A 26,500-nucleotide genomic window follows, 5' to 3' on the forward strand; every position below is an offset into this window, starting at 1 on the left:
AAAAAAAGATTTGTAGATCTAACTTATGAAGACTCATTGCCTCACTTCTATTCTTTCTTGTTGCAGAGAGTAATTTCTTCTCCTTTCTCTCACTTCCTTTATCAAGAATATCAACCACTAAGTCCTATGCCAAATTCTCAGACCCACTTAGGACATGAGTTTCTACATGGCTTAATAGAAGAGAGATAAGCAGGATTTCTTCCTCAGCCTTTCTGAGGTTTTTATTTAAATGCTCTCAGTGGTCAAAGGGCAGAAGCCCAAGCTAGCTGAGGAGAAGGGAGGACACCAGGAAGAGTATGTTTCTCATCCTTGGGAGGTATTCAGCCTAGCTCCTGCAGCCAAATTACAGCACCAGAGAACAATGTGATGCATTCCTGGGCAGGTCGGTGGGACCCTGGGCGCCTGGGCCTTGTGGAGAGAGGTGCCAGACACAGAGCTCTCCGTAAGCAATCCTGCAGAGCCGCTCCCTGGGTGCAGAAATGAAATACGGGAGAGCTTCACATTACACAGAGACCTGTAGCTCACACCTGGTTATTGATGGCCTTGGTGGAGGCCTCTGCCCCCACCCTCCACTTGGGAACTGACTGCTACTACGGGGGTTGGGCATATTTGAAGCAATGTTGGAAAACAAAAAAGAGATGCTTCCTTTTCACTCTTTACCCTTCTGTCGGCCCTGAGACACCATGAGGATACATATACACAGAATATGTGCATATATAGACACACACATAGCTTCTCTCAGGCTGCACAGAAGCCCTAGACGTCTCCCTCTCCCCAACAATAAAAAGCAACTAGATTTCGATCAAATCCTTCAAAAATCATACCAACAGGGTCCAGCTATAACTAAGGAATATTATAAAGTTCCGTTATCAACATGCAGGCAACTTTTTGGTTTAGGTACTGGTACTTCCCTAGAAGATGGCAGGGGAAGGATGGAGAAAGGAAATGGAGAGAAAAGATCAGCAGTGGAGAATTACCACCCAAGAAGAGTGGCTGAGACCATACAGCTTCTCAGGGTTGGTTCATGCTGGAAATAGTGAGATGCATACCCTATGTGCTGTGAATGATAGAGCAGTCTCCTAGAGCTGCATGAAGTATAATTGCCGAGCATGCTTCTCATGACCTGTTTTTTGTTTGTTTGTTTGTTTGTTTTTTTAAAGATGACTGGTAAGGGGATCTTAACCCTTGACTTGGTGTTATCAGTACCACACTCTCCCAAGTGAGCCACAGGCCGGCCCTACCTGTTATTGGTTTTAACTCTTACTGGGTTAGAAACCATGATAGCTTTGGATTCCAGGAATGATCTCCATAAGACTGAGGCACTGGAAGAGACCAAGCAGTGGTTTTACGAGGGTAAATATGTCATAGTTGCTGCACTGAACTGAGATTTCCCAGAAGCTTTTATTCTCTTTGGGTGATTGGCAGGTTTCAGGCAATAGCCAGTGAGATGTCAGTAACATGCCTGTCCCTGATGGTAAAAGGGATAGAACAGAAAGGGTTTGTAAGCTCATTTTCCTACTTCCAATTCATGGCTTAAATTATCTTTGAGTATCTTTGTGGCTATTCCTCATTTACTTAAGATGTTTTAGTCATCCTGGATTTGAGAATGCAAGGTCAGCATTCTTCCCTTATCCCCCAAACTAAACTACCCTGGCTTAAAAATTGCCTTTGCTCACTTCCATTCTGCCTATGAGTCTATGGATAGAGCAGCTGGACATGGGAATTCTCTTTTTTTGACTAAAGGAGCCAAAACCTGGTGACTTCAACACTACCATCCCCTATAAGCAGCCCTGACCAAATGGAAAGGCTAAGCTGAGTGAAGAAAAAAGGAAGACAGTTTTATCCACAGCTGTCCTATTCAGCAACTTCCAAGGTGGGCTTCCCCAAGAATAACAATAATGTTCATAGGACCTTTTTTATTTATAAAACGCTTTAACATATATATAATCCTCATAATAACCCTGTGAAGTAGGGGTTACTCTCATCTTACAGATGCAATACAGAGAAATTCAGTGATTTATCAAAGGTCAAAAGACACTCACACGGGCCGGCCCCGTGGCTCACTCAGGAGGGTGTGGCGCTGGTAGCGCCGCAGGTTCGGATCCTATATAGGGATGGCCGGTACACTCCCTGGCTGAGCGTGGTGCGTACAACACCAAGCCGAGGGTTGCGTTCCCCTTACCAGTTGGAAAAAGAAAAAGACACTCACACAAGGTGAGTGGCTCAGCCAGAACTCAAACCTAGGTCTTCTGACTTCAAATCCTGTGTACTTGCCTCAAAGCCTCAGGATGATCAAGGTTGGGGATGCCAACTCCCAGCACCTTCAGAACAGAAATTGACACAAAATATTCAAGCCCAACAGGAGTCCTAAGACTGCCAAGAGAGTATATCTGAGCAGAAGAACAGCCTAGGCCTTCACAAACCTCATTAACAAATCCCCTTTTTGCCATTTCTGACACTATCACCACCACCACCAAGTGGTCACTATAAAAAGTATTCCACATCCAAACAATCTGGCTCCTAGTTCTTTCTATTTCTTTTTTCCCCTTCACATTAACATTTAAAACTTTTGCTTTAATTTCATCTAGTTCTTTTAAAATGATGTGAAATACATAGACAGATTAGAAGTAGTCATGAGAAGACATAAGGGGAAATTATTAAGGCTTTGGACTTTTAAACTATTTATTAGAATTTGCTTTGAGACTTCACTCTTTTTAAAAATGCTGTCAACTCCTGGGTTAGGAAACTAAGAACAGGGAATAAGAATGGTAAGAAACTGTTCTATCCTAAGCCAGATGCCTATTCGTGTACTAGTAAAGGTGCCAGGACCTTTAAGTAGAAGTGACAAGCAATTCAACTACATGAAGGCAGTGGGTATCTAACCTGCAAAGAAACCCTTGTGAGATGAGACAGACAACAGATTCTCACATGATCGAGAAACAAAAACAGTTTCTGCTCTCAAGCCCTTCTCCCACCCTCATTCAAAATCTGGACCTCTGTTTAGGTGCAAGACAGTGAGAAAAAGCAGTTCGAAGAGACGATGTATACAAGGGTAGCCCTTCACTGTTCAGTCCTGGAATGCATTACGTTACAGATGCATAAGCCCTTGCATATCCTACCCATCCCACTCCTGCACCCCAACTGTGAAGGCAGAAGGGAAAACTGCAGGAACACAATGTTCATCAATCATAGCCCTGGGAAGCTACAGCTCCCTGACCTGGGCCCCTGCTTGAGCTAGGGGACGAACACCTTATGAAAACAGTCTACCTACAGTCAGAATTTCTCCCACAGCAAACCTTACTTTTTGGTCCATCGATCTTGGCTCTCACTGCTCTCCCAGCTTCCCACCCCCACTGCCTCCGCATGTGGGCTCAGAAGTCATCATCTAAAGAATTCCATTGCTCACCTCCTGCATAGCAGCACAGCCCCATGAGGCCACACACCAGATGGAGGGGATAAAAGTACGAGGTCATGGCTTCTAGCAAGAGGCTTTTTCTTAAACTAACCCTGACTCCTGGAAAAGAGGCAGAGCAGGAGAGTGTCGGGTGAGCTGCTGACGACAGCAGCTTCATAGGTCTTGTGTAAAAAGGAAGGAAAAAGCTAACTTGACTTTTAGTGGAAATTTCCCTACTCCCATCTCCAGGTCTCAGGTCTACTTCTTAAAGGTGTCTGAGTAGAATGCAGAGATTGTCCAACTAGAGGGTTAAATCCTTACCAATTGCAGGGACCTTTTTAGCAGGCTGCCACATACATGTTGATGGGGAGGCCAAGCCTGAACGCATGCCCTGTTTCTCTAGGAATGTAACTACGAGGTAAAAGGAAATGGTATGGAAGGTGGACTAGAACTCTGGAAAACTGAAAAGGTCATCAGCAGGCTTTCAAAATGTTTGTGTATAATAAGCAAAGACAAGGGATGGAGGAACATCACCATTCCCAGGATCATTATGCTTGTTAGATAACATTGTACAGAAGCAACAATTAAAAAGTAACAAAACGGTGTAATGGACTGGACTGGAAAACAAGTTTCAGAATAAAGGAATCAGGTAAATGAGATTAATCAGAGATAGCTTTCTATAGGAGGTGACTTTTGAGTTGGATTTTTAAAAGATAAAGCATGAACTGGTTGAGGGCAGTTGGGAAGGCATTCTAAATAGAAGGAACTGGTATGTGCTGAAACTCAGAAGCAAGAATATGCAATATAAGGAATTTCAAGCAAGTACACATTATATACACTGAGAATATAGAGAAATTAGAATGCTGAGGTCAGGGCTTAAAAAAACGTGAGGTGACTGTATGTACCTAGACTGTCAAATGGTTCAGAGTCCCCTATATAACCACATAGCATCTTGATGTATGTCAGTAAACACCAGGGCACCTATGGGGAAAAGTACAAGTATGAGTCCATTTGTTATGGATTCAGGGACTAAAAGAGATCTACACTGTAAAGCCCCCCCAAATGCTAAGTATAATTAACTATAGCTCCTTATCATTTGAGACTCTGAGCTAAGAGATATAAAATAGCCTATCCAGAACTGTGATGCATTAATGTAGGCTTACAGGTCCAGAACCCAGCATAAATCAAGCCAAATCCTTAAGAAATTAGAATGTGAAAAGGAATAATTTAAAATAGAAAATACATGCTTCTTTCTCTCACTCCCAACCTTAAAACTTGACTGGTCCCCGATATTCTATTTGGTATATTGGACTTTGGTGGCTAGCAGATTCATCATATCTGAGACCACAGTGAATAGGAGGAGAACTACAGGATGCTAGAGCAGCAGCTAAAGACAGGAGATAAATTTTGATTTCATGATTGCCACTTAGGTGTCTGGTTTCTTGCATTTGCTGAAGGTAAAAAATGGCTATTTACTATATTTTCTATCATATTTCTTAACCAAACTTCCCTAATTTCTGAGGACAAAAATCACAAGGGCAACCCTGTTCTTCCACAGCAGTTTTCTGGTGCTACTTTCAGGAACAATGTTGGATTGTGGGTCTGATCGGTGTGGTACTGAGTATATACATTTTTGTACACTAAATAAGCCAAAAGGTGAGCAGTATCCTAGGTTTCTGCTTTACTTAACTAATACAATTTGGTGCTGGAAGGGAGGTAGCCACTTAACCGTGATAGCGTTTGTTGGTATCTTCTTAGGATCTCCCCCCTCACCCGACAGGGCAGTTTATAAAAGGTGATTTTTGAAACCTTTCACAAAAGAAAAGCTCAAGGGTTTACATTCAACTGTGACACCACTATGAATTCATTAAGAAGCATGTTTCAGGTTGCACTATAATTTCCCTATGTAACATAAACCCATGGAATCTGACATAAGCTGATTGCTCATGCTGGTTATTTTATTTACATTTCTGAATAGAAGGGATTTCAATACTCATAAAATATCTAACTGACTTATTATTTTTCAACTGTTCTCCCAGAGCAGCTATTATAAAATAGGCATAGAGACAGAGGTCTCAACTTGTATGCCTAGTTAAGCAACGAGGGAAAAGTTATTGCTCAAAAAGCAATTTAAAAAATTTAATATGGAGCTTGAGGCCAAACAAAAGATACAAGTTACTCTAAATGCCATCTGAAAGATAAAAGTCAAAAAAAAAAAAAAAAGTTAAGCAACTGTGTTCATTATCTTCATCCAAGTCCTATGGGAGTACGTAGGAGCTTTGCAGCAACGCTAGCACGGCTGGAGTTTGCTTAAGTCTTTCTCTGGAGACCTAATGTTAGAAGACACAGTTGCTAGTATAAGCAGGAACACAGGTGAATGGATGAGAGTGGGCTCCCTACCACCCAGAAATATGAATGTGCCTCCTTACCAACATGCTACAAATTAGACTTCTGAATTAGGAGATTCCATTATGCACCTAATTCAATATCTGGAGATGTATATTCTGTTAACCTACTCAAAGAAAAATAATTTCTGCTTATTCCAGTAGGTGTGGCAAACTCAAATGGATTGCTAGAAGAAATAACAGCCACCAGTAAATTCCAAAGCCTAATCCTTTGTCTTCTGCCTCCACATCATTGTTCAAATTGTCTTACTTCCTTTCTTCTGCTGCAACACTGAATTAAATCAGTATATTCTTCAACCTTCTAGTACAACCCTGGTCCTACTCTTCTACTCCATATACTTTCATCATTTTATCATATTTATTGATTACATGCCTAATTTGTATAACCTCCTCAAGGACAGGTCTGTGCCTATTCTAACATATGTATTCCAAGGTCAATCCCCAGTGATTCAGTTAGTACATATTACCTGACTGAGACAGCCCAACAAAGATAGGAAATATTTTTCAGTTACCTAGAGAGAAAGTAATCTTGGTGGTTCACCCTGTAAAGAGGTAGAATTGTCAAGGATTCAGAACTGATCAGCAAAATTCAGTTTGGAAGAGAGAGCAAAGGAACCTTATTTTAGTACCTTAGCCCAACATCCTTTTATTTAGTTTTAAGTTTTACATGATAAGTGCCTATTTTCAGAACCAGTGACTATAGGATGCAGCTTTGACATTAACAAGTGAGCTCTGGGAAATTCTGGATGGCTCTTTCCTGTTCTATCTCACACGTCCAGAGTCAAGTAATGTTGATCCTAACCCTTAGTATCCATTCTACTTCACAATGACATCATCCTATTTCATTTTCAAAACCAGGATAGCCCTTAGTCCTTACTAGGAATGAGAGGATATAAAAGAGGAAGATGAAATGTATGAGTATGGAGGCTTTTGTCTTATGGCAGTTACTATGTGAACCTGAGGTGAGACATTTATTACTTAAATTTATAATTGCACAGCTCTTCATTTTTTGATAAATTCTAAACTATTCATATGGACGTTATAATGAATACCACTATTCATAAGAACATGAACTTCAGCAGATGAAAGTCCTCCATGTTGCATATTTGAAAAAGAATAAAATTAAGACACCTCTTTCTATATTTTCTTGTTCGACTTAAAGGAATCCTAACCAAATAAATCCTTCTGAAAAGAGGGATTCTCTGATTCCAGACTGACTTTTTAGGTCACTATTTTTATGGGAGGCACTTGAAAATAACTCATCAGTCACTTCCAGTCAAATGAATGAATGTGTGAAGATGAACTAATCTGTTGTGGTAGTAGCCTCTACCTTATACTAATACAACTTCATACCCATCTCATCTCCCTACCACAAGACTATGAACTACTTGTAAACAGGGACTGTATTTTATACTTCATAAAGGTACCCAATAAATATTTGTTCTTTGAATGAATTAATTAACAAATAAATCCATTAGTATTAATGCCTTAATACAATGAATTCAAAACTCAAAGACCTATATCGTATGTTATAGAACACTCATTACCATATTATAGCATGTTATAGAACAATAGTTACAATATTTTTAAATGCTGAGGCTCTTTAAAACCTAAACTTTGAAAACAAGATAAGCCCTACTACAGTCCTTCCATTCAATAAGCCAATACTGAAAGAAAACTCTTTTCAGGGTGTCCAGGACTCTCTGAACTACATGTTCTAGTGCAGTTTTTTGTGTTTTTGTTTTGTCTAGTGTTTTGTTTTGTTTTTCAAAGGTGGTATTACAATAGCTAAAATACACCAAGAGCAAATTAGTAAGAAAAGTTGTCACAGCCAGGGCTTAGTTAAATTAGAATCCCTGGACTCCCAATAAGGGCTAAACCCTCAAAGGGATCAGAGTCAAGTAAATAAAAAATCCAGCTGAATTTTATCAGAGGGCAAAGTTTCAACTTTGAGTACCCCAGCAACCAGAGATGAATTATGTATAAGATTAGTAAAGTGCCTTCATCCACACCCCAGCCAGAGAACATTTTTCTATCTCACTGTAACAGAAGGAAAAACAGCAATGTATTTGCCTGCCAAGAACAGCTGTGGCTGTACTCTAGATAGGAGTCTAACAGCACTGAGGGATTAAAACTTAATTGTAAAGCTGCTGCTACCTGGGAGTAAAAGTTTGAACTCTGGCTTCAGAAAGAAATTGGGACTCTGGCACATTCAATAGATGAGAACAAGAGCTGGCATGTTCCTAACAAAGAATGTGAGAATATGCTCCCTCCTTAAATTCTGCCTCAAACTGCTTCTTTCTTTGTGTGTCATATTGGTCATATGCAAGGATGCTTAATGGAAATACAGCCCTTTTCTTCCTTCTTTCCCTCCTCCCTTCCTCCCTTTTTTAAAAATTGAAGCCCTGAATAGAAGAAATAGCTCTTTTCTGTACTTTGAACAGTACACACAAGTTTTATTTCTAGAAAGCTTGAAATTACAGGGTGAAGTCAGAATTTTCTGAGTATCAGTTATCGTAATTTTGTTGAGCATCAAACGAAACCCAAATAACTTCTTTTCTTGAAGCCAGCTACTGTCAAGATGAGCCTAAGACAATATTAATTTTTTTACAGAATGAATACAATTTTATTTTTTCCTCAAATTCAGATAGAATACAATTAAAACCCAATCTTTTATTGAGGCCTCATCAGCATTAAGGAACACACCCAAGTTTCCTACCTATTGATAAAACTACTAGAAGTACATCCACTACCTAAAGTTCCCACTTTAGAAAAAAAAACCACAAAAATCCCACAAGTTATGGTATTTTAGATGAAACATTTATTCTTTTCAGTTAAACTTTCCTCTTTAATCCTCTGCAAACATACATTTATGCTTTATATTAAAACTTTTTTTTTTACACAATTTTAGAGTCAATTAAATTCCCTCTGTATCATTACAAACCAGGGCCTACTGTTTCTTTAATATTACTGTACCTTTTAGGCAGTTAGAGAGGCTGAAGTCTATAAAAGACTTCAGTTATGTATGTGATGTAAATGACCAAACAGCAGTTCTTTAAGTGGCTAACTAGCAAGAAGAGAATAAAACTGGAGTGAACCGGTTTGAAAGACAGAAAAGCAAAGGTATATTCTTTATTTTAAAGCATCAGAGTCATCAAATAGGCTTACAGTGTGAAGAGCATGCAGCTTATTTGTCTCCTGGTGTCTTTGCCTTTACAGTAAGCACTTCTCCAAGCTAAGTGCACTTTCTATTTTTCTGACAATTTACATCAGCCTCTTCATTTAGAACTCTTCTCCAAACTCAACTCTTATAGGAAGACTTCTCTAGCAAAGCCACTTGACTATCACTACTCCATCATTCTGTGTCCCCTCAGCATTACTGTATCTGGTTTGAAATTTACTTGTTTGTACTTGTTTTGGTATAAGTTTGAAGTGATATATTATTGAAACCAAAATATATATTATGACTAAAAGTAATAGGCTACCTTATTTACTATGTAATTTTAGGCATAATACTTAACTTTGATGATTCAAACTTCCCATCTATAAACACTGGAAGATTACAATCTGTCGTCCAGTGGCTCCAGTTAAGAATAAATGGGAATATAAGTATCAACTCTTAAAAAAAGAACTAACGGAAGTCCAAGTTACTCTTGGTTTAGAATTGTAATTTATTAAGCAGTCTTACTAATTTAGTTCTTTTGAGATTTAGAAATTTGATTGGTAGGGGACAGGAGCAAAACTCCACTCAAGAAAAAAGCTAAAAGCTATTCCTCAAGATTATAATTTCCTTCTGCATCCCATTATTCTCTCCATCTGGAGGACCTGCTGGCTCTGCAAAAGACAAAGATGTTTTCTAAGACAAAGATCAGTAGGTTTCCTAATGTGAATTTTAATATCACTAGTATAATAACTAGTATAATTTGAAATGAGAAAGTTACATCAACATCTAAGCACAGCTCTTCTAAAAACTGCTAAGCAATCCATGTATCCCAAGTGCTAATGATTAAGCAATAAATATGTTAGTAGCAGTTAGTAACACGATGTCCTAAACTGTAGCACTGAGACTTTTCACAGTAGTGGGGAAAGAGACTTTTCTGAGTGGGAAAAGATGATTAGATATATTACCAAATAAATTCAGAGAGAACTTTTGAAGTTCATACTTGATAGGTATATGTTAATAGGAAAAGGGTACTCTCCACAAAGTTCAAAACTGAATTAAGTCCTGGGGAAAGGATATAGACATGCATTAAAAAGTACATTGTCCTAACTTTTATTCTTTTTTTTTTTTTTTTAAAAAGAAAAGTTCAGTACTTAGAAAATTTGTATAAGAAATAAAATTTGCAATTTTATAATTTTCTCAGTCTGTTTTTTGGATAACAATAAGGATGAAGCATGAGAAATACCTTTATAGGAAATACCTTTATAGAAATATAAATACCTTTATAGAAAACATCTTTTCTCTTGCTACAAATATCCCAGTTAATAAAGAAAATCAACATTGGATATGCCAGACTATTCAAATAAAGATTTTAGAGGCACTAACAATGGAACAAAAATGAACACATTTAAAAATTTTGACCTGTTACACAATACGCTCATTTTATTATCTGTGTAGTCTCTGAGAAACAGCTCAGTTGTTTTACTGTGGAAATAGCATGTTTACAGGACAATATTTTAGGAGAAAATAAGCTTAATTACAATTCAAAGTGTTTTAAAAATTATATCAGTTCTTATGAACTAAAGAAGTCATAGCTTTGAAAACTAATCTATTTTCAAAGTGAAGAAACTTTATTATTATTTTTTAAATTTTATTTTGTAGATCAGTTTAATTTTTTGAATGTGGCCCTATGTATTTAATAAAGAGGTATACAACTATCACAGGCTTTTAGCATTAATGAATGAAATCAGATGGAGAATGTTAAAGATCTTTCACCTATGAACAGTTTTCATGTCACTGGTTATGACAATGGAAACATAAGAACCTTTAAAAGCAATCATGTATTTTTCTACTGGTATATATCATATATAGTTATAATTATCTATCAACTCTGCTAGTTCTGAAGATGATCTCTGCCCTAGAAAAAATAATGAGAATAGTGCAAAGGTTTTGCTCAGTATTCAGTAAAAAACACTTGGCATTTATATCTGCTTATTATTTTTAAAAATGTAATTTGGGGAGAAAGATTTTAATTATTTTTGGGAAGGGGCTGAAGAAACCCCAGTGAGACATTCTGTAGAGAGGTCCTTTGTTAGTGTAACATCTGACCTTCTATAACTTTAGAAATCATGCAACTTGGCTAATGCAGTCCTTAAAGAATTAATCAAGCAGATTGTAAGGCCTTGGTTACAGTGGAGCCAGCCAATTATGAGTTGCTCAGAAATTCATCATTGGCATGTCCAACCACATTTTCCCACATAAAGATTAGTAGAAATATGTGGAAACAGGGCTCATTCCCATCCTGGCATAGCTACAATATGTGTTTAGTGAAACAAATTTCAACAAAGTTTTCCCTTAGTAAAACAAACAATTTATTTGGCAATCTTTTTTATCCCTATCTTTACCCATAACACCTTCTTCTGCCAACACTGCAAAGACTGCCCTACCTATTAAAACCCAACTAGGAACTTTTATATTCAAACACACTTCTGAATTCAGAGCACTAAAGCCACATGCCACAAGCCTTAATTCATCAGTAAGTTAGTGAAATCCCCAAAGACCATCTTTAAGTCTTTTCACTGTTGTGATAACACTCTCCCAAACCTTACTAAGAAGAAAGTTTTCTTGCAAGAGAGAAAGGAAAGGGGCCAGAGTAGATGAAGATTGTTTCTCTACAGAGAAGGCAGTGCTGATCTTAAATAAAGACGCTCCTTTCAGATAAGCAGAATCAGATTCCAGTTCAGTTGGTTTGCTGGCTACCCTTACTTTGAACTCTCATATTTAACCCAGCAGGCTTCAAAGCAGGTGAGAAAATGACCTACCACTTAAAAGCAATTTTTCCTTTTTCAGGAATTCTGGCCTTGGAGAATATCAGCTCTGATATCAGCACATTCCACATCTCCAGGGATTTATGCAACTTTTTTTCATTGCTCTATGTCTAATGTCAGACTAGGTTTTCATCTCAGCTGGAGAAAAATGAGAGGGAAAAAATTTCTAACTTGCTGAAAATGAAATCTTATTCCATATAGCCTCATACCATGCAGAAGAAGAGGCACTAAAACCACTAAATTATTCTAGCCCATTCCCTTCCATTAACCAAAATCTGATGTACAGTGAAAATTATTAAAAATCATTAATCCCTATTAAGCCAGTGCCTGGCTTCACAAAAAAGTGATTTTTGTAACAAACACATTTTTAAAATTCAAATTGAGTTTGCTGTAGCATGTGAGCTAATACAAAAAGATATGAGATGAGGAAGAGACAATGATAACAATGAGGAAATTTTCTTAAATTGCTTTGCCTTACTAAATAGAAGAGCAAGTATGTTTCAAAGATTCCTCATCAATTTCTACCTTATTTAGCCATCAAATATCTGACTTAATCGAAAATCCTAATATAGGCAGTTTGCAACTTATCAACAGCTCTGTTCTTTAAAGCAGTTTGCCAGTGCCTGGAACTTGAAACATTTCTCCACCTTCTGTGGTTCACATATGCACAATGTACCAGAAGTATAGTACTAATAGTATTGTTTAAATGACACCCAACCACCATTTATACTACAATTTCTATGGGAAAATGCATTCTGAGCCTCCTGTTAAGACATCTCTCCTCCAAATGTGAAGGGGGTAGAGTTTCCCACTATAGCCGTACTTTGGTGATGATGATGACAATGACAGCAGCAATAATAGCTAATATTCACCTAGTTTTTACTGTGGGCAGATACAGTTCTACACACTTGATATATTTTAAACTCACTTAACCCTCATCAAAACATATGAGGTAGTTCTATTCTCATTCTACAATTAAGGGTAGAAAAGGTTAAATAACTTACCTGAGATTGCACAGCCAATAACTGTCCGGGCTTGGATTCAAAGCTAAGCAGTCTGCCTCCAAAGTCTATGCTCATAGCATTGCAATGCTGTCTCTTCTCCACCTTAATAAGGTGGTACTATTCAGGTGTTCTAAATTCCTCATATTGGGGGAACAGCAGAGCTTCTCAAGCTTTAAATGTGCATATAGGATCACCTGGGGACCTTGTTAAAATGCAGATTCTGATTCAGGAGGTCTGGAGTGATGCCTGAGGTTCTACGTTTTCAACAAGCTCCTGGGTGACTATGGTGCTCCTGAATCATAGATCACACTTTATGAAGTGGTGAACAAGTAGAATTTGAGCCTCTAGTGCCTTTTCTGTTTGTCTGCTTGTCGAGGCATTATACGCTGTGTTTATAAGCTAGAGACTGCCCATACTGTAATCATTTTTCATTAACTCTTAATGGAACCTACCTTTGGAACTTCTCACACCAAATACTTAGCTTCTAGAAGTTTAAATTGTACATGTAAAGGTCACAAGGATAAAACGTGGCTATAAAAGTTCACTGTCAGGCACATTTTTGACACTATATACCACCAACTATACAAATACCAAAAGGTAGCGAATAAAAGCTTGTTTATTGTTCATCAGCTAGAAATACAATATACCAATAACTTTTGGTCTAAAAAGACACTTCCACTTAAAAATAAGTAATTATTCATTCTCAGAGTCTGCTAGAAGAGTGCTGAGGAACTAATGCTATGTAATCTTAAAGGCTCTTCTGGTGCCATTACTGATCTCATGGGTAAAGGCAGACACAATATACTAACATTGATGGATAGAGCATACAGTGAGAACACTCTACATTAATTTTAGCCAGTACCTCATGGAAACATACTACTAACAGTTGTTACACATCTACGCCAGATTCTAGATTTTCCTCCTTGCTCTACTTCACCTCCTTCCCACCCTACTGCCCTGAAAAAAAACCCCAAAATCATGTCTCTCATTGCTTGCCTGTGATCTCAAATACACAGTTGCACTCTTTTCCCCCAGCCGTAAAACGGATGGGTTTCCCTTTCTAGTCCAAGTTTTTTTTTCCATGCAAGATTACAAAGCAAGATCATTTCAGTTTAAGATGCACTCATTCACCTATCAGCACCATTGCAAACAATAGTTATGGTATGATCACTAAGCTTCCTTTTTACACTAAAAAAAAAAGAATAGTCTGTTTCCAACCCAAATATCTATACTTCCTGAACAACAGTGGAAAGTCATTCTTCTTGAAGCTTAACCCAGAATCAAGCACAGACTCACTCCTAGGCCTTCAGACAGTTGCAACTTAGCACATTATACAGTTGACTTTTCAGGGAAGAAGGGAAACCAGTGCTCTTACCACTGATGCCAGAAGAAAGCCAACTAATCTTTAAGGCACCAAATAAACTATTGTTAAGGCAGGAAAAGAAATTGTGAGGAAATATGGAGCTAAAATGGAGGCATATAGAGAAAAATACAGAAAATACATTACCAAGTAAGGACTACTTTTTCTATGGTTCTCAGGACTTTTATATTTGGGAATATAATAAATCAGCATTTTCTTTTGGGGTTTTAACTCTTATTATCTGGTAAAAATGCAAAGATGTACAAGAGAGGTGCATTTTTTTAAATGCTTGGAAACAAAGGGAATTATCTTTGGTAATTTTACTTTCAGCCAGTAACATTAATTAATAAGTTTACATAGAAGAGTAAATAGTCATGGGATACCTTCTCTAATGTCAGTCCTCAAGTACTTCCTAGATCAGGAAATGGGGAAGCAGTTCAAAACTAAAGGGTAAAATAGAAAATAAAGGTCTATACATGGTTTTATACCAAAGATTGGGAAAGGTCAATAAGAATATGCAGACACAATTGGGAGAACCTTTGAGTACAGAGGCACATTCTGTACCCAGGGCAAATGTCCCATCTGTCCTATCTTACCTACTTATTCTCCATCTTAGTTGCATTCTTGAATTTAAAATTCAGTAAATTGTTAGAACTAATGATTTCATTTAAATAAAATCAAAAGTCTTGTTTACAAAATGGGGAATTTTTTTAAATGCCAAAGAAAATGCATTAATGATAAAAAATAGCTGGATTATTCTTTAGCTAGTAACAAGAGCTATGTTTATCACCAAAAGTGATCTACAAGGAACAACTTTATAATGTTATGGCATTGTATTCTTTAAACTTTTAAGCAACAGAAGTATAGCTCAAATTGCCAAAGACTTGGGTTTGACATATTTATGACAGCAACTTTACAAATCAATTCCTGCAATTTACTGTAACAAATATCTCCCACAGCTCAACTGGGTTAATACAAACAGATCAGAGAGAGTTTCTTGTGTGTTTTACAAATACTCTACACAAGTCCTTGAGATCACACTTACAGCTTTAGCAAAAACACCCATGATTTCAGGAAACTGGTGTGTGAGAAGGGCTATCATTGCTGTAGAAGAACACAGTCCTGCTGTGAAATGAATGAAAAAAGGAAGCTCCTTCTTTGGGTAAACAGAAACATGATGAAAGGCTGCAAGGGACAGAAAGTAGAAATGAATTTTATTTCAGAATACAGTGTAAACCAATCTTAATATTTTCAAATGAAATCTATTTTTATAAACTAAAAAGAAGCTGGCCAGTTAGCTCAGTTGGTTAAGAATGTGGTGTTGATAACATGAAGGCCCAGGGTTCAATCCCTGTACTGGACAGAAAAAAAAAAAAAAAAACTAAAAAGTAAAATATTTTTTTAAAAAAAGAATAAAAAGCCTCTGGCCAAGCAAGGTAGAAGAAACTTATCCATTATTTACTCCAGCATCAACAACCTATCTACACACTCAGATGATTGTGCTAGGGTCTGAAAATAGGATGGCACTATGGGAGAGAACACTGACTATAAATTCATGCTGAGGTGATTTTGAAAAAGAGCTTTGTCCCTTAATAGCTATGTGATCTTGAGTAAGTTGCTAAACCCTACAAAAGTTGCTATGGAGTTGTTATGATGAACATTGTAAGTGCTTAATAAATGTGAGTTGTTGTTAATTCTTGTACTTTGGGAGATCTGAGACTAGTATAAGGAGACAGACATGTTATTAGAGATTTCCCAGAACCATCAGTAAATAATTTTACCCAATTATTAATGTGTTCTATATGTGGCATTTCATTGAGCACTATAAAAATTGAACTAGAAAACCAAAACCCTAGGTTTCTGGTCATAAATGAAGTCCTTTGTATTACTTTACCATATTTACACATTTACTCAGTTATTATTTTTCTAGTGATTGAGTTATATTATTATCAATTGTATTCAAGTATTTATATTTTATTTGAAATTTGAAAATACTTGAATAACAATACTGAGATGAGCCTATTACCATGCCTGACAGGCAGTACACAGATGCTCAATAAATGTGCTATTCTGGGACTTCATTAGTCCAGGAACTTGACTGCTCAGGGCTGAACACTAAACCAGGAATTCCTGATGTAATATCCTGCACTGGTAAGGGATGACTAACTTAGTGATAAACCAAGGCCAGCTATAAATTTCACTTTTTTAAACAGTGATTCACAGAAAAGATTATACCTAGGTTTCATTCAATAGCTATGATATTTTATGTCTTATACTATATTCAAAAAGTATGTACCAAAAACCAAACTCATTAAAAATCTAGAAAATTTCTAGAGCCTTGAGCCATGTTTAAAATAAAAGCTCAGTTGGTTAGAGCACAGTGCTATAACACCAAGGTCAAGGGTTTGGATCCCCATACCGGCCAGCTGCAAAAATAAATAAAAATAAAAATAAAAATAAAGTAAAAGCACACCAGAACTAAATTTTTTAAAAGTTAGAAATATTAGAAACTATAGAGAACACTGTGCTTTCAGCACTCCAAAATCCAGCAGTCCCTTTTACCCTGTCCCTCAGCCATGAGAAGCCAACTACTTCTTCCCGACTTCAAACCAGGAGAAACAAATCCTGGTATTTGAGAAGACAGGGAATACATATAAGACAGCAAAATTAATAATATTAGCTAAACTGTATAGCATTTTATGGTTTATAAAGTGCTTTAATGTATATTAGCTCATTTGATTTTTTTCAATAACCTTAAGAGATACATAGTATTATTCCCACTTTATAAGGTAGAAATTGCATAGATTTAGTAAGAAAATTTCCTAAAATATAAGATTTTTATACTGTAGGAGAGACCTAATTATTTCATTTTGGATTACTTTCTGTAGTTTCATTTGTCAGTCGATGTTTGGCTAATACATCAATATAATGTATGACTGACTAGTACAGAAACACTCCCTTGGAACAGAAGTTCAAATTTCATCACTGGCTTGTAGAGAAAAATTTATCAGGAGGCATAAAAGACAACTAAATAGCTATGTGAACTAAGGGAATAGTTCAAGTCTGAACTTATGAGGTCCATAAGCAAATTCCAGAATGCTGTAAGTCATATCAAGGTTGAAGGAGAATTAAAAACAAAAAACATTAAATACTCCTGGATATTAGAACGCCACATTATTAAAAAAAAATTGTTCATTCTACCATGGTCAGAGACAGAAAAAATACTCTAAGAACATACAATATAACTAACACCTCCCCTGCCCAGCATATCAATCTTTTCCTCTCTCCTCGAGTTTTCACCCTATATAGAGTTAGAATTAATAAAGCAAAAAAGCAAATTGTTTGCCAAAAAGCAAATTGTTTGGTCTTGTAGCTATGCTCTGACAACATAATAATAATAATCCTGATTTTATTCATATTACTATGTAAAATTGGCCTTATATTAGATAAACTTTGTAATGACTAATAAAGAGGGGCATTGTTTTAGGCTAAATATATTAGCCTAATATAATATACTCAGGCATATCAATGTTCCATAATTAAAGATCCATTCCTTTGCCTTAAATATCCTTGTTCCTGTTAACATGGAAAAACAACAAGAAAAACTACCACCACCACCCTAGGAAGAAAAATAAAATTTCTTCCATTAATGATCTCCTAATTGCCAAAGTCAAAGGATTCTTCTCAGTAATTACCTTACCTAATATCACAGATACTCCCCGTCACTTGGAAATTTATTCTTCCATTTAGCTTCTAGGATATTTAGTTCTGGTTCTTATACTCTCTAACCACTTCTTCACTGAATATTCAACATTTTTCCTGCCACTTGTTCCTTAGACATTTTTGTGGCCCCATGGTTCCATCCTTAGTTCACTTCTTACTCTACACAGTTTCCCTTAGTGATCTCATTCATGCCTACGACTTCCTTTGCTACCCCAAGTCTGACTTGTGAGATGGAGAGAGAGAGAGAGAGAGATATCAGGACTCCAGTCAATTTTGTTTACATAACTTGATCATGTCCTTAGGCCACAGCTAACTGGATCAGGAATGAACACCTGGATAAATCTGATTCTCTCTCCCGGAAGTTTCAGAATTGGGATTGAAATATTATTCATTCTGTATGGTTTGCCTGAACTGATGACAGGTAAACACAGAACAGGAGAAGCATCAACTTAGGCCACATGAGTGTCTATGAAGGGAAAGCCAAACTGCAAAGAAAAGGGTGTAAGAATGAAACAGATACACAGAGAGAAGCAGAAATGAGATCATACAAAGAAATGAGAGGGCTGGGGAAGGAGAAAAAGAAAGTGAGAACAGAAGAGACTTAAAAAGGCAGCCAGAGGCAGATATACAGATAACTGACTCCTCAAAATCCTAATTCTAGTTTCTGATTCTATTTCCTTAAGAGGTCCAATTGTAATTGTTGCTTTTGGGTTCTTTGATAACACAGTGTTCTTCCAACAAATTCCCATTTATGTTTAAGCTATTCTGAAGTAGCTCTCTATTACTTATACCCAAAGTATGCCTACAACATTTGCTATTTATTATATTATTTAAAGATGCAAAATATAAAGACTTTTCTGTATACGTGTGAAATAGATTATATAATAACACAGGCCAATAACCTTGAGACCTCAATCAGAGAAACCAGTTCAGCTATGCCCAGATTTTTGACCTATGGAAACAGAGAGATCATAAATGGGTATTCAAGCCCCCCAAAAAGATTTTGTATATATATATATACACACACACACACACACACATACACACACACGTATACGTAAAAAAGATTTATATATATATACACACACACATATATACATGTATGTGTGTATATATGGATGTTACACAAGCAACACAGTCAAAGCCTGAACTTATTTACTTCCCCCACCCCTATTCCCAAACCTGCTCTTCCTGCTGTATGATAGATTTACTATTGTCCAAGTCACTCAAGTAAGAAAATTGAGAATCATCCTTAACCTCCTGGAGAGATTGACCCTACCTCCTCGAGCTTCCTTATAATCCATTCCATATGTATAGCACTTAACAAATTGTCTATCAGTCTTTCTATTAACCTGTGAGCAGCCTAGGAGTTCAGAATAGGGTAAGGAGGAAAAGGTACTAATCTTTAACATTTTGTTGAGTTATCTAAAATGTGCCAGGTACGTTTATAAGAATAAATTAATGAATTTGACTAATTCAAATAATATTTATTGAATATCAATTTTTATGGCAAACATTATAGAGATACAGGGACAAAAGAGAATCCTGGCCTTCAAAGAGTTTACAACCTAAAAGGAGAGATCAAGAAGGACGTAGAGCCCTCTAAATTCAAAGAAGAGATTACTTATCTCAGTGGATGGAGGAAAACAAAAAACCCTGGGAGAAAAATACCAGCATATTCAACTTGACATAATCTCTTCCTCCTCAATTTTCATCTATCTGTTTGAACTTTTCAGTTTATTTAAGTTTTATGGTTGTAAAACTGCAACTTTCTTTCCTAGACTTCAGTTCTAATGGGTCGTATTGTGAAAACTGTGGCACAGGTTTACATCATATAAGGAAACATGGTGCTAGTGTTTCTACCCCTTCAGCATGCTTACTTATCAGTTAAGTCATAAAAAGAAAAAAACAGAAATACACCAGTTCACAGAGAAAAAGAGTGGAAAATAAAGCAGCTGAGACACAAAGTGTAGACTATTCTTTTGAGAAGTTTTGCTTCCTGAAGGGAGGGACTGACTGAAACACTCTCAGTAATCATAATCCTACGTATTTGTGGTTCTCCTCCAAATTCTTTGCTCTTTTTCAAATCAGGAAGTGTATCCCCTCCAACTTTGTTCTTCTTTGCAAAGATTGTTTTGACTGTTCTGGGTCCTTTACCTTTCCACATAAATTTTAGGAGCAGCTTGTCATTTTTTGTAAAATCGCTCATGGGATTTTGATTGAGATTGTATTGAATCTACAGATCAATTTGGGGAGAATTGCTAACCAAATAATATTGGGTCTTCCAATTCATCAACATGGAATGTCTCTCCATTTACTTAGATATTTTGTAATTTCTCTCAGCAGTATTTTATAGTGTTTAGTGTACAAGTCTTGCACTTGTTTTGTTAAAATAATCCCTAAGTAGTTTCTTCTTTTTCGTGCTACTGTGATTAGAATTGTTTTGTAAATTTCAGTTGTGTATTGTTCATTGCAGGGTATATAGAGATACTTTGTACATTGATCTTATATCCTACAACCTTGCTGAACTTGTTTATTAGTTCTAATAGTATTTTTATGGATTTCTTAGGATTTTCTACATAGAGGAGCATGTCATTTATGAATAAAGACAGTTTGACTTCTTCCTTTCCAATATAAATGTTTTTCATTCATTTTTCTTGCCTGACTACCCTGGCTAAAACCTCTAATACAATGTTTGTTTGTTTGTTTTTGGCAGCTGGCTGGTACAATCTAGTACAATGTTAAATAGAAGTGGTGAGAACAAACATCCTTGCCTTATTCCTGATCTTAGGGGGAAAGCATTCAGTCTTTCACCATTAAGTACAATGTTAACTGTGAGTTTTTAGTAGATGTTCTGTATCAGGCTGAGGACGTTCTCTTCTATTTGTAGTTTGTTGAGAGTTTTTGTAATGTATAGGTGTTGGATTTTGTCAATGCTTTTTCTGCATTTATTGTCCTTTATTCCATTAACATGGTACATTACATTTCTGGATGTTAAATCAACCTTGCATTTGTGAGGTAAATCCCACTTGGTCATGGTATGTATGGTATATAATCCTTTTTATATGTTGCTGGATTCAGTTTGCTAATATTTCACTGAAAATGTATGTGTCTATACTCATGAGGCCCACTGTTCTATAGTTTTCTTCTCCTGTAATTTCTTTGGTTTTGGAATCAGGGTAATAATATTGGTCTCACTAAATGAGTTGGGGAGTAGTTCCTCTTCCTCTACTATCTGAAAGAGTGCCAAGGATTGGTATTCTCTTTTAAATGTTTTTAAGATGACGGTTCTTTTATTACCTTTAATCTTGGTGTCCTTCATTGCATCTAGGATAGGGTATTGCTCCAATAAATATTTGAAAATAAATTGAATTACAAGTATGCAAATAAATACTAGAAATGGCTAAAAAAGTATTTAAACTATTTCCTGAATTTCAACCAAAGATACTTTTAAAATGGAGAATACTATGAAAAGCAATCTAACAATTACTTTTATGTTTAGAAAAACTGAAATATTTACTTACTAGGTAATAGCTCTCTATCAGCAGTCTCTGTGCAGCTGGGATAAGGGTAAAATAGATGTCCTTTCTCTAATGGATATGGAATCATTCTAAAAGCTGAGAAAAAAATACATATGTTGACATTCAATTCTGTCTCACTTACCTTTCTATACTACAAATCAAAGCTATTTTGGAGACATTTTTACAAAATTTTCACACAGTATTTTCTTTTTTTGAGAGAACTTTAATGTGGAAGAAACAAAATAAACAAAAAAATGAATAAGGGGAAGAATAAGATTTATTTAAAGAATGGTCTAGTCTGGCTGGAAGAAAACTAAAGGAAGTGGTGGATGATAAAGACTGACTGGGTCCTTCTTTGCCTCAGTCTCCCCATGACAAACACAACTGACTTGACTCCACAAGTATGAATTCTGTTTCTTGCAGGAATAAAACTGCAATGTTGTATAATTGTTGTGGCCATAACTACATCCCAAGAATGGGATGTAACCCAAAAGTGTTACACAGCCTGTTGGCAGCCTAAGAGTTCTCCATGGATCCTAGAGTTCACATGTGAGGTTCACCAAAGTTTTCTATGAGCAGAGTTTAATTTAGATCAGGGATCACCAAAGTATGGCCCTTTGGCCAAATCTGGCCCACTATTTGTTTTTGTAGAGAAAATTTTATTGGAACACAGCTATGCCATTCATTTACATATTGTCTAAGGCTGCTTTCGTGCTACAAGAATTGAGTAGTTGTGACAAAGACCGTATTGCCTGCAAAGCCTAAAATATTTCGTATCTGGCCCTTTACAGAAAACGTTTGCCCACCCCTGATCTAGATTATCACTAAGTCTTGCATATTTATTTTTTAAAAATCCTTATTGATCTACTTCACTAGCTAAGTACTCATCAAAACTGTAATAAGGTTTTTGTTTATCCTTAAAGGAAAAGTGGCTCTAACCACTTGATAAACTTTTGTCATAACAGAGATTTTATTTTGCCACAATAAAAAGTAGTTATTTGTCCAAACTAATAGAATACAGCAAATCAGTAATAACTCTAGGAAATCATTCACTAAGATTCATGATATACACTATAAATCATACACAAATTGAAAACCTCCTATGTGCCCAGCAGAATGCCAGTCAGTAAAGACGCATATAAGAGGAATGAGATAGAGTGCCTGGTTTTGAGTATATTATAGACTACTGAAGAAAAAGTGAAAATCTAATTACTCAAAGACATTCAGCTCCTCAAGTACATAATCCCAGTTTTATTAATCTTAGATTGTCAGTGTCAAGCACAGTGTCTGATCCAAAGCAAATGGTTAAGGCAGAGGCTCCCAAATTTTCTTGGTTCAAAGACACATGCTGCACTTCATGTCCCGGTAATTTTTATGGTGCCCTAGGCTGAAAGAAATATCTAACAATTTCACTTAAGTAATGGGTCCAAACAACTTTACAAGTTTATGTTCTAACAACTTAGTAGCAATTTGAAAAAAAACACACATAAATTGAAAGAAAAAATAATTTTCTTATTTCATTTAAAAATAACCATCATTTCTTACTAATGGGATGTATATACGAGCCTGTTGGACACACAACTTCTCAAACCCTGAAATCAGATTGGACACCACCATCCTCATTTTCTGTTCCACCGTGATTTTTGTATGGTACTCCTTTTAATCACAGCAACTAACAAAAACCCAGTTTTGTGAAGATATGATAACATCAAAAGGAATAGAGAGCAACCTAATGTTGAAACTGTGAACTATATGGAGCTAATGGAGTGGTATCAGACAGATGTTGAGCACTGTTGTGTTTCCATTGAAAATTTAAGGTATTAGAACAAATAGAAGAACAGTAGTTTTGGATTTAAATTGTGTGTGTTTTATATTTTAAAGAAATTTCATAAAGTTCTTCCTTTGTGATGTTTAGAAGCATTGAATCATCTCAGCACATAGAAATTAATAATAGTGGAGAATTATGTGTTGCTACAGAAACAGACAACATACAGGTAACTAGTTTTCTTAGGGCAATGTTAATTTCATATAATTTATTATTTTCAGTAAAGCCCATTCATGAAATAAAAAATAGAAAAAAAGAAAACTTAAAATATTCCACAGCACTCTTGTGAATTGCTGCAACATCTCAAAGTGCCTCAGTGCAAAGTCTGGGAACTGAGTGGATTAACAAATTTTAGTGAAGGAGTATTGAATTTATTTTTGAATGTTTATTGATAGTTTTGGTGTACTTTGCAAAAGAATTGTTATACAAATCCAACTGATAGAATATTTTGATTAGGCCTCTTCACTTTCCTGCTGGTTATAAGAAGTTACTAATAAGAAATCTGGTAATTAGTTAAAAACAGGACCATTTTATTTATTCTCCAAAAAAGATATACAAATGGCCAATAAACACATGAAAAGATGCTCAACATCACTAATCATTAGAGAAATGCAAATCAAAACCACAATGAGATTCCATTTCATACCTATTAATTAGGACAGCTATTATCAGGAAAAAAATAAATAAATAACAAGTGTTGGCGAGGATGTGGAGAAATTCTAATTGCATTGCGGATGGGAATGTAAAACAGTGCAACTGCTATGGAAAACAATATTATGGTTCCTCAAAAAATTAAACATAGAAGTTTATCATCCAGAATTCCACTTCTGGTTATATATCCAAAAGAACTGAAAGCAGAAACTCAAATATTTGTACACCAATGTCCATAGCAGCATTATTTATAATAGCCAAAAGGTGGAAACAACCCAAGTGTCCATCACTAGATGAATGGATTACAAAAGGTGGGATATACTTAAAATGGAATGTTATTCAGCCTTGAAAAGGAAGGAAGTTCTGACACATGCTACAGCATGGATGAACCTTAAAGATATTATGCTAAATAAAATAAGCCAGACACAAAAGGACAAATATTGTATGAGGTATCTACAGTAGTCAAACTCATAGAGACAAAAAGCAGAATGGTGGCTACCAAGGGCTAGAGGAAGGTAAGAATGGGGAGTTATTATTTAATGAGTACAGATTTTCAGTTTGGGATGATGAAAAAGTTCTGGAGATGGATGGTGATGATGGTTGCAAAACATTGTGAATGTATACAATGCCACTGAACTGTATACTTTAAAATGTTTAAAATGGTAAATTTTACGTTATGTATCCTTTACCACAATAAAAGAAAGAATAGAGTTGGTATTAGTTATGAGAAAAATAATTTCTTGTTATATACATCTGAAAACAAAACAAAACCAGACCAGTTTTTAAAATATTAGAATAGTTCTACAACATTAAAAAGCCTATAAGCCAAAGGGTATAAGTTTTCATTTTCTTTTCTTACAAATATGTAACTTAAATGAACATATGGCAGAATACCATAAAAGTTTCTCGTTTTGCTTTTCCTAAATGTGGTATCGATATAGATACAGTAAGCATTTCTTATACCAATAAACCAAATATAATGCCACTGAATTCACTTGAAACCAATCTGAACAAAAAATTCTTACAGCAATTCAGACAATCTCATTAAAAAAGACTGCCCATGAATGCAATGAATAGTCAGAGAGATTAGTGTTATATCTGGAAAAGAGTACTTACTTCCTTCCCATGTACACTGTAACAGATTAAGAGCACCTTCTATTCGCTTCCAGTGCTGAAGATGAAAGAAAGCATAGGCAATTGCTTCACTATCACCCCGTTTCAGAATGTGCTCTGGAGGTAAAATTAAACTTTTCATCTCTAGTAAATACTGGAAGAATAATACACACACATACACACAGAACACAAAAAAGAAAAATTAAATCATGTTGAATTCAAACACCCACAAAAATGTAGATTCAACAAATTATAAGGTCAAATTGACTTATAAAAAAATTAAACTAGTTGAAATGACATGAAAGTCCTACAGATAACATGCGTACAAAATAGTTATATATGCAAATTCCAAAAATCAGAATACTCCTATAGGTAAAAATAAGGTGATAAATGGCTTATGTGTGACCTTGCTAAATACAAATTAGAAACTCAAGCTGGGGAAATAATGAGAGCAAACATCTATTTTTCCAAAAAGGAATTAAATGTAAAAACTATAAAACACAATTTCAGAAGAACTCTTTGTGGCAACATTCAATTCTTTTTCTCTTAATTCCATTTTACAGGTGAAAAAACTTAATTGTGGAAAGTTCAATTAAACAAATATTTACTGGGTGCAAAGCACTACGGTTGTTGGGGAATATCAAAAAACACCTTACCTGTTCTCTGGAGCTTCATAAAAATGGGAAAGGCAGATTTCTTATGTAAATAATTATAACCAGACTGCAGTGAGTGCTTTATTAGAGCACTCTAATAATAAACAATGTATAAAGAAATATGGATAGAAGGTATTAATTTTTTAAGTTTTTTTAATAACAGCTTTGAGACATAATTCACATCCCCCAGAATTCACCCATTTAAAGTGTTCAATTCATTGATTTTTAGTATATTCGTGGACCATCACAACAGTCAATTTTAGAACATTTACATCACCTCAAAAGGAAATCCTGTCCCTTTTAATTATCACCCTCTACTCCCCAATTCTCCCATTCCCCCTAAGCAACCACTAACTTATTTTCTGTCTTTATACATGTCTATTCTGGACATTTCATACTAACAGAATCATATAATAAGAATCTGTGGTCTTTTGTGACGGGGTTCTTTAGCATGATGTTTGCAAGGTTCATCCAGATTGTAGCATATATTGGTACCTCATTCCTTTATGTGGCCAAATAATATTTCATTGTATAGATATACCACATTTTGCTTATCCATTCATCATTTGACAGACATTTGGTTGTTTTCACCTTTTGGCTATCATGAGTAATGCTGTTGTAAACATTCACTTACAAGTTTTGGTGTGAACGTACATTTTCATTTCTCTTGGGTAAACAACTTGGAGTAGAATTGCTGGGTCTTATGTTAACTCTATGTTTAGGAGGTATTATGATTTAGGGGGAAGAAATAAACCATTTGATGGGATGAGCTGATATTTAAAGGTGGATAGAATGTGAATGAGCAGACTGGGGGTGGGGTGGGGAGAAAAATGGGAGGACATATCCAAAGCACAGAGCCATCT

General features: G+C 35.9%; 1 protein-coding gene across 2 annotated transcripts in view; it reads right to left on the reverse strand.

The window, feature by feature from the left end:
• Positions 1 to 14,984: 14,984 nt before the first annotated feature.
• ST7L (suppression of tumorigenicity 7 like) overlaps positions 14,985 to 26,500 on the reverse strand; it is a 65,403-nt gene continuing 53,887 nt past the window's right edge. For both annotated transcript variants that reach the window (XM_063104347.1, XM_063104345.1), the window contains 3 exons: positions 24,988 to 25,138; positions 21,399 to 21,491; positions 14,985 to 15,336 (listed from right to left, as the gene is read on the reverse strand). In XM_063104347.1, coding sequence (XP_062960417.1) covers positions 15,158 to 15,336; positions 21,399 to 21,491; positions 24,988 to 25,138 — 423 coding nt within the window. In that variant the 3' untranslated portion in view covers positions 14,985 to 15,157. The remainder of the gene's footprint in view (positions 15,337 to 21,398; positions 21,492 to 24,987; positions 25,139 to 26,500) is intronic.

Source organism: Cynocephalus volans, chromosome 8 (assembly GCF_027409185.1).
Source record: "Cynocephalus volans isolate mCynVol1 chromosome 8, mCynVol1.pri, whole genome shotgun sequence".
In the NCBI taxonomy this organism is placed as follows: Eukaryota; Metazoa; Chordata; class Mammalia; order Dermoptera; family Cynocephalidae; genus Cynocephalus; species Cynocephalus volans.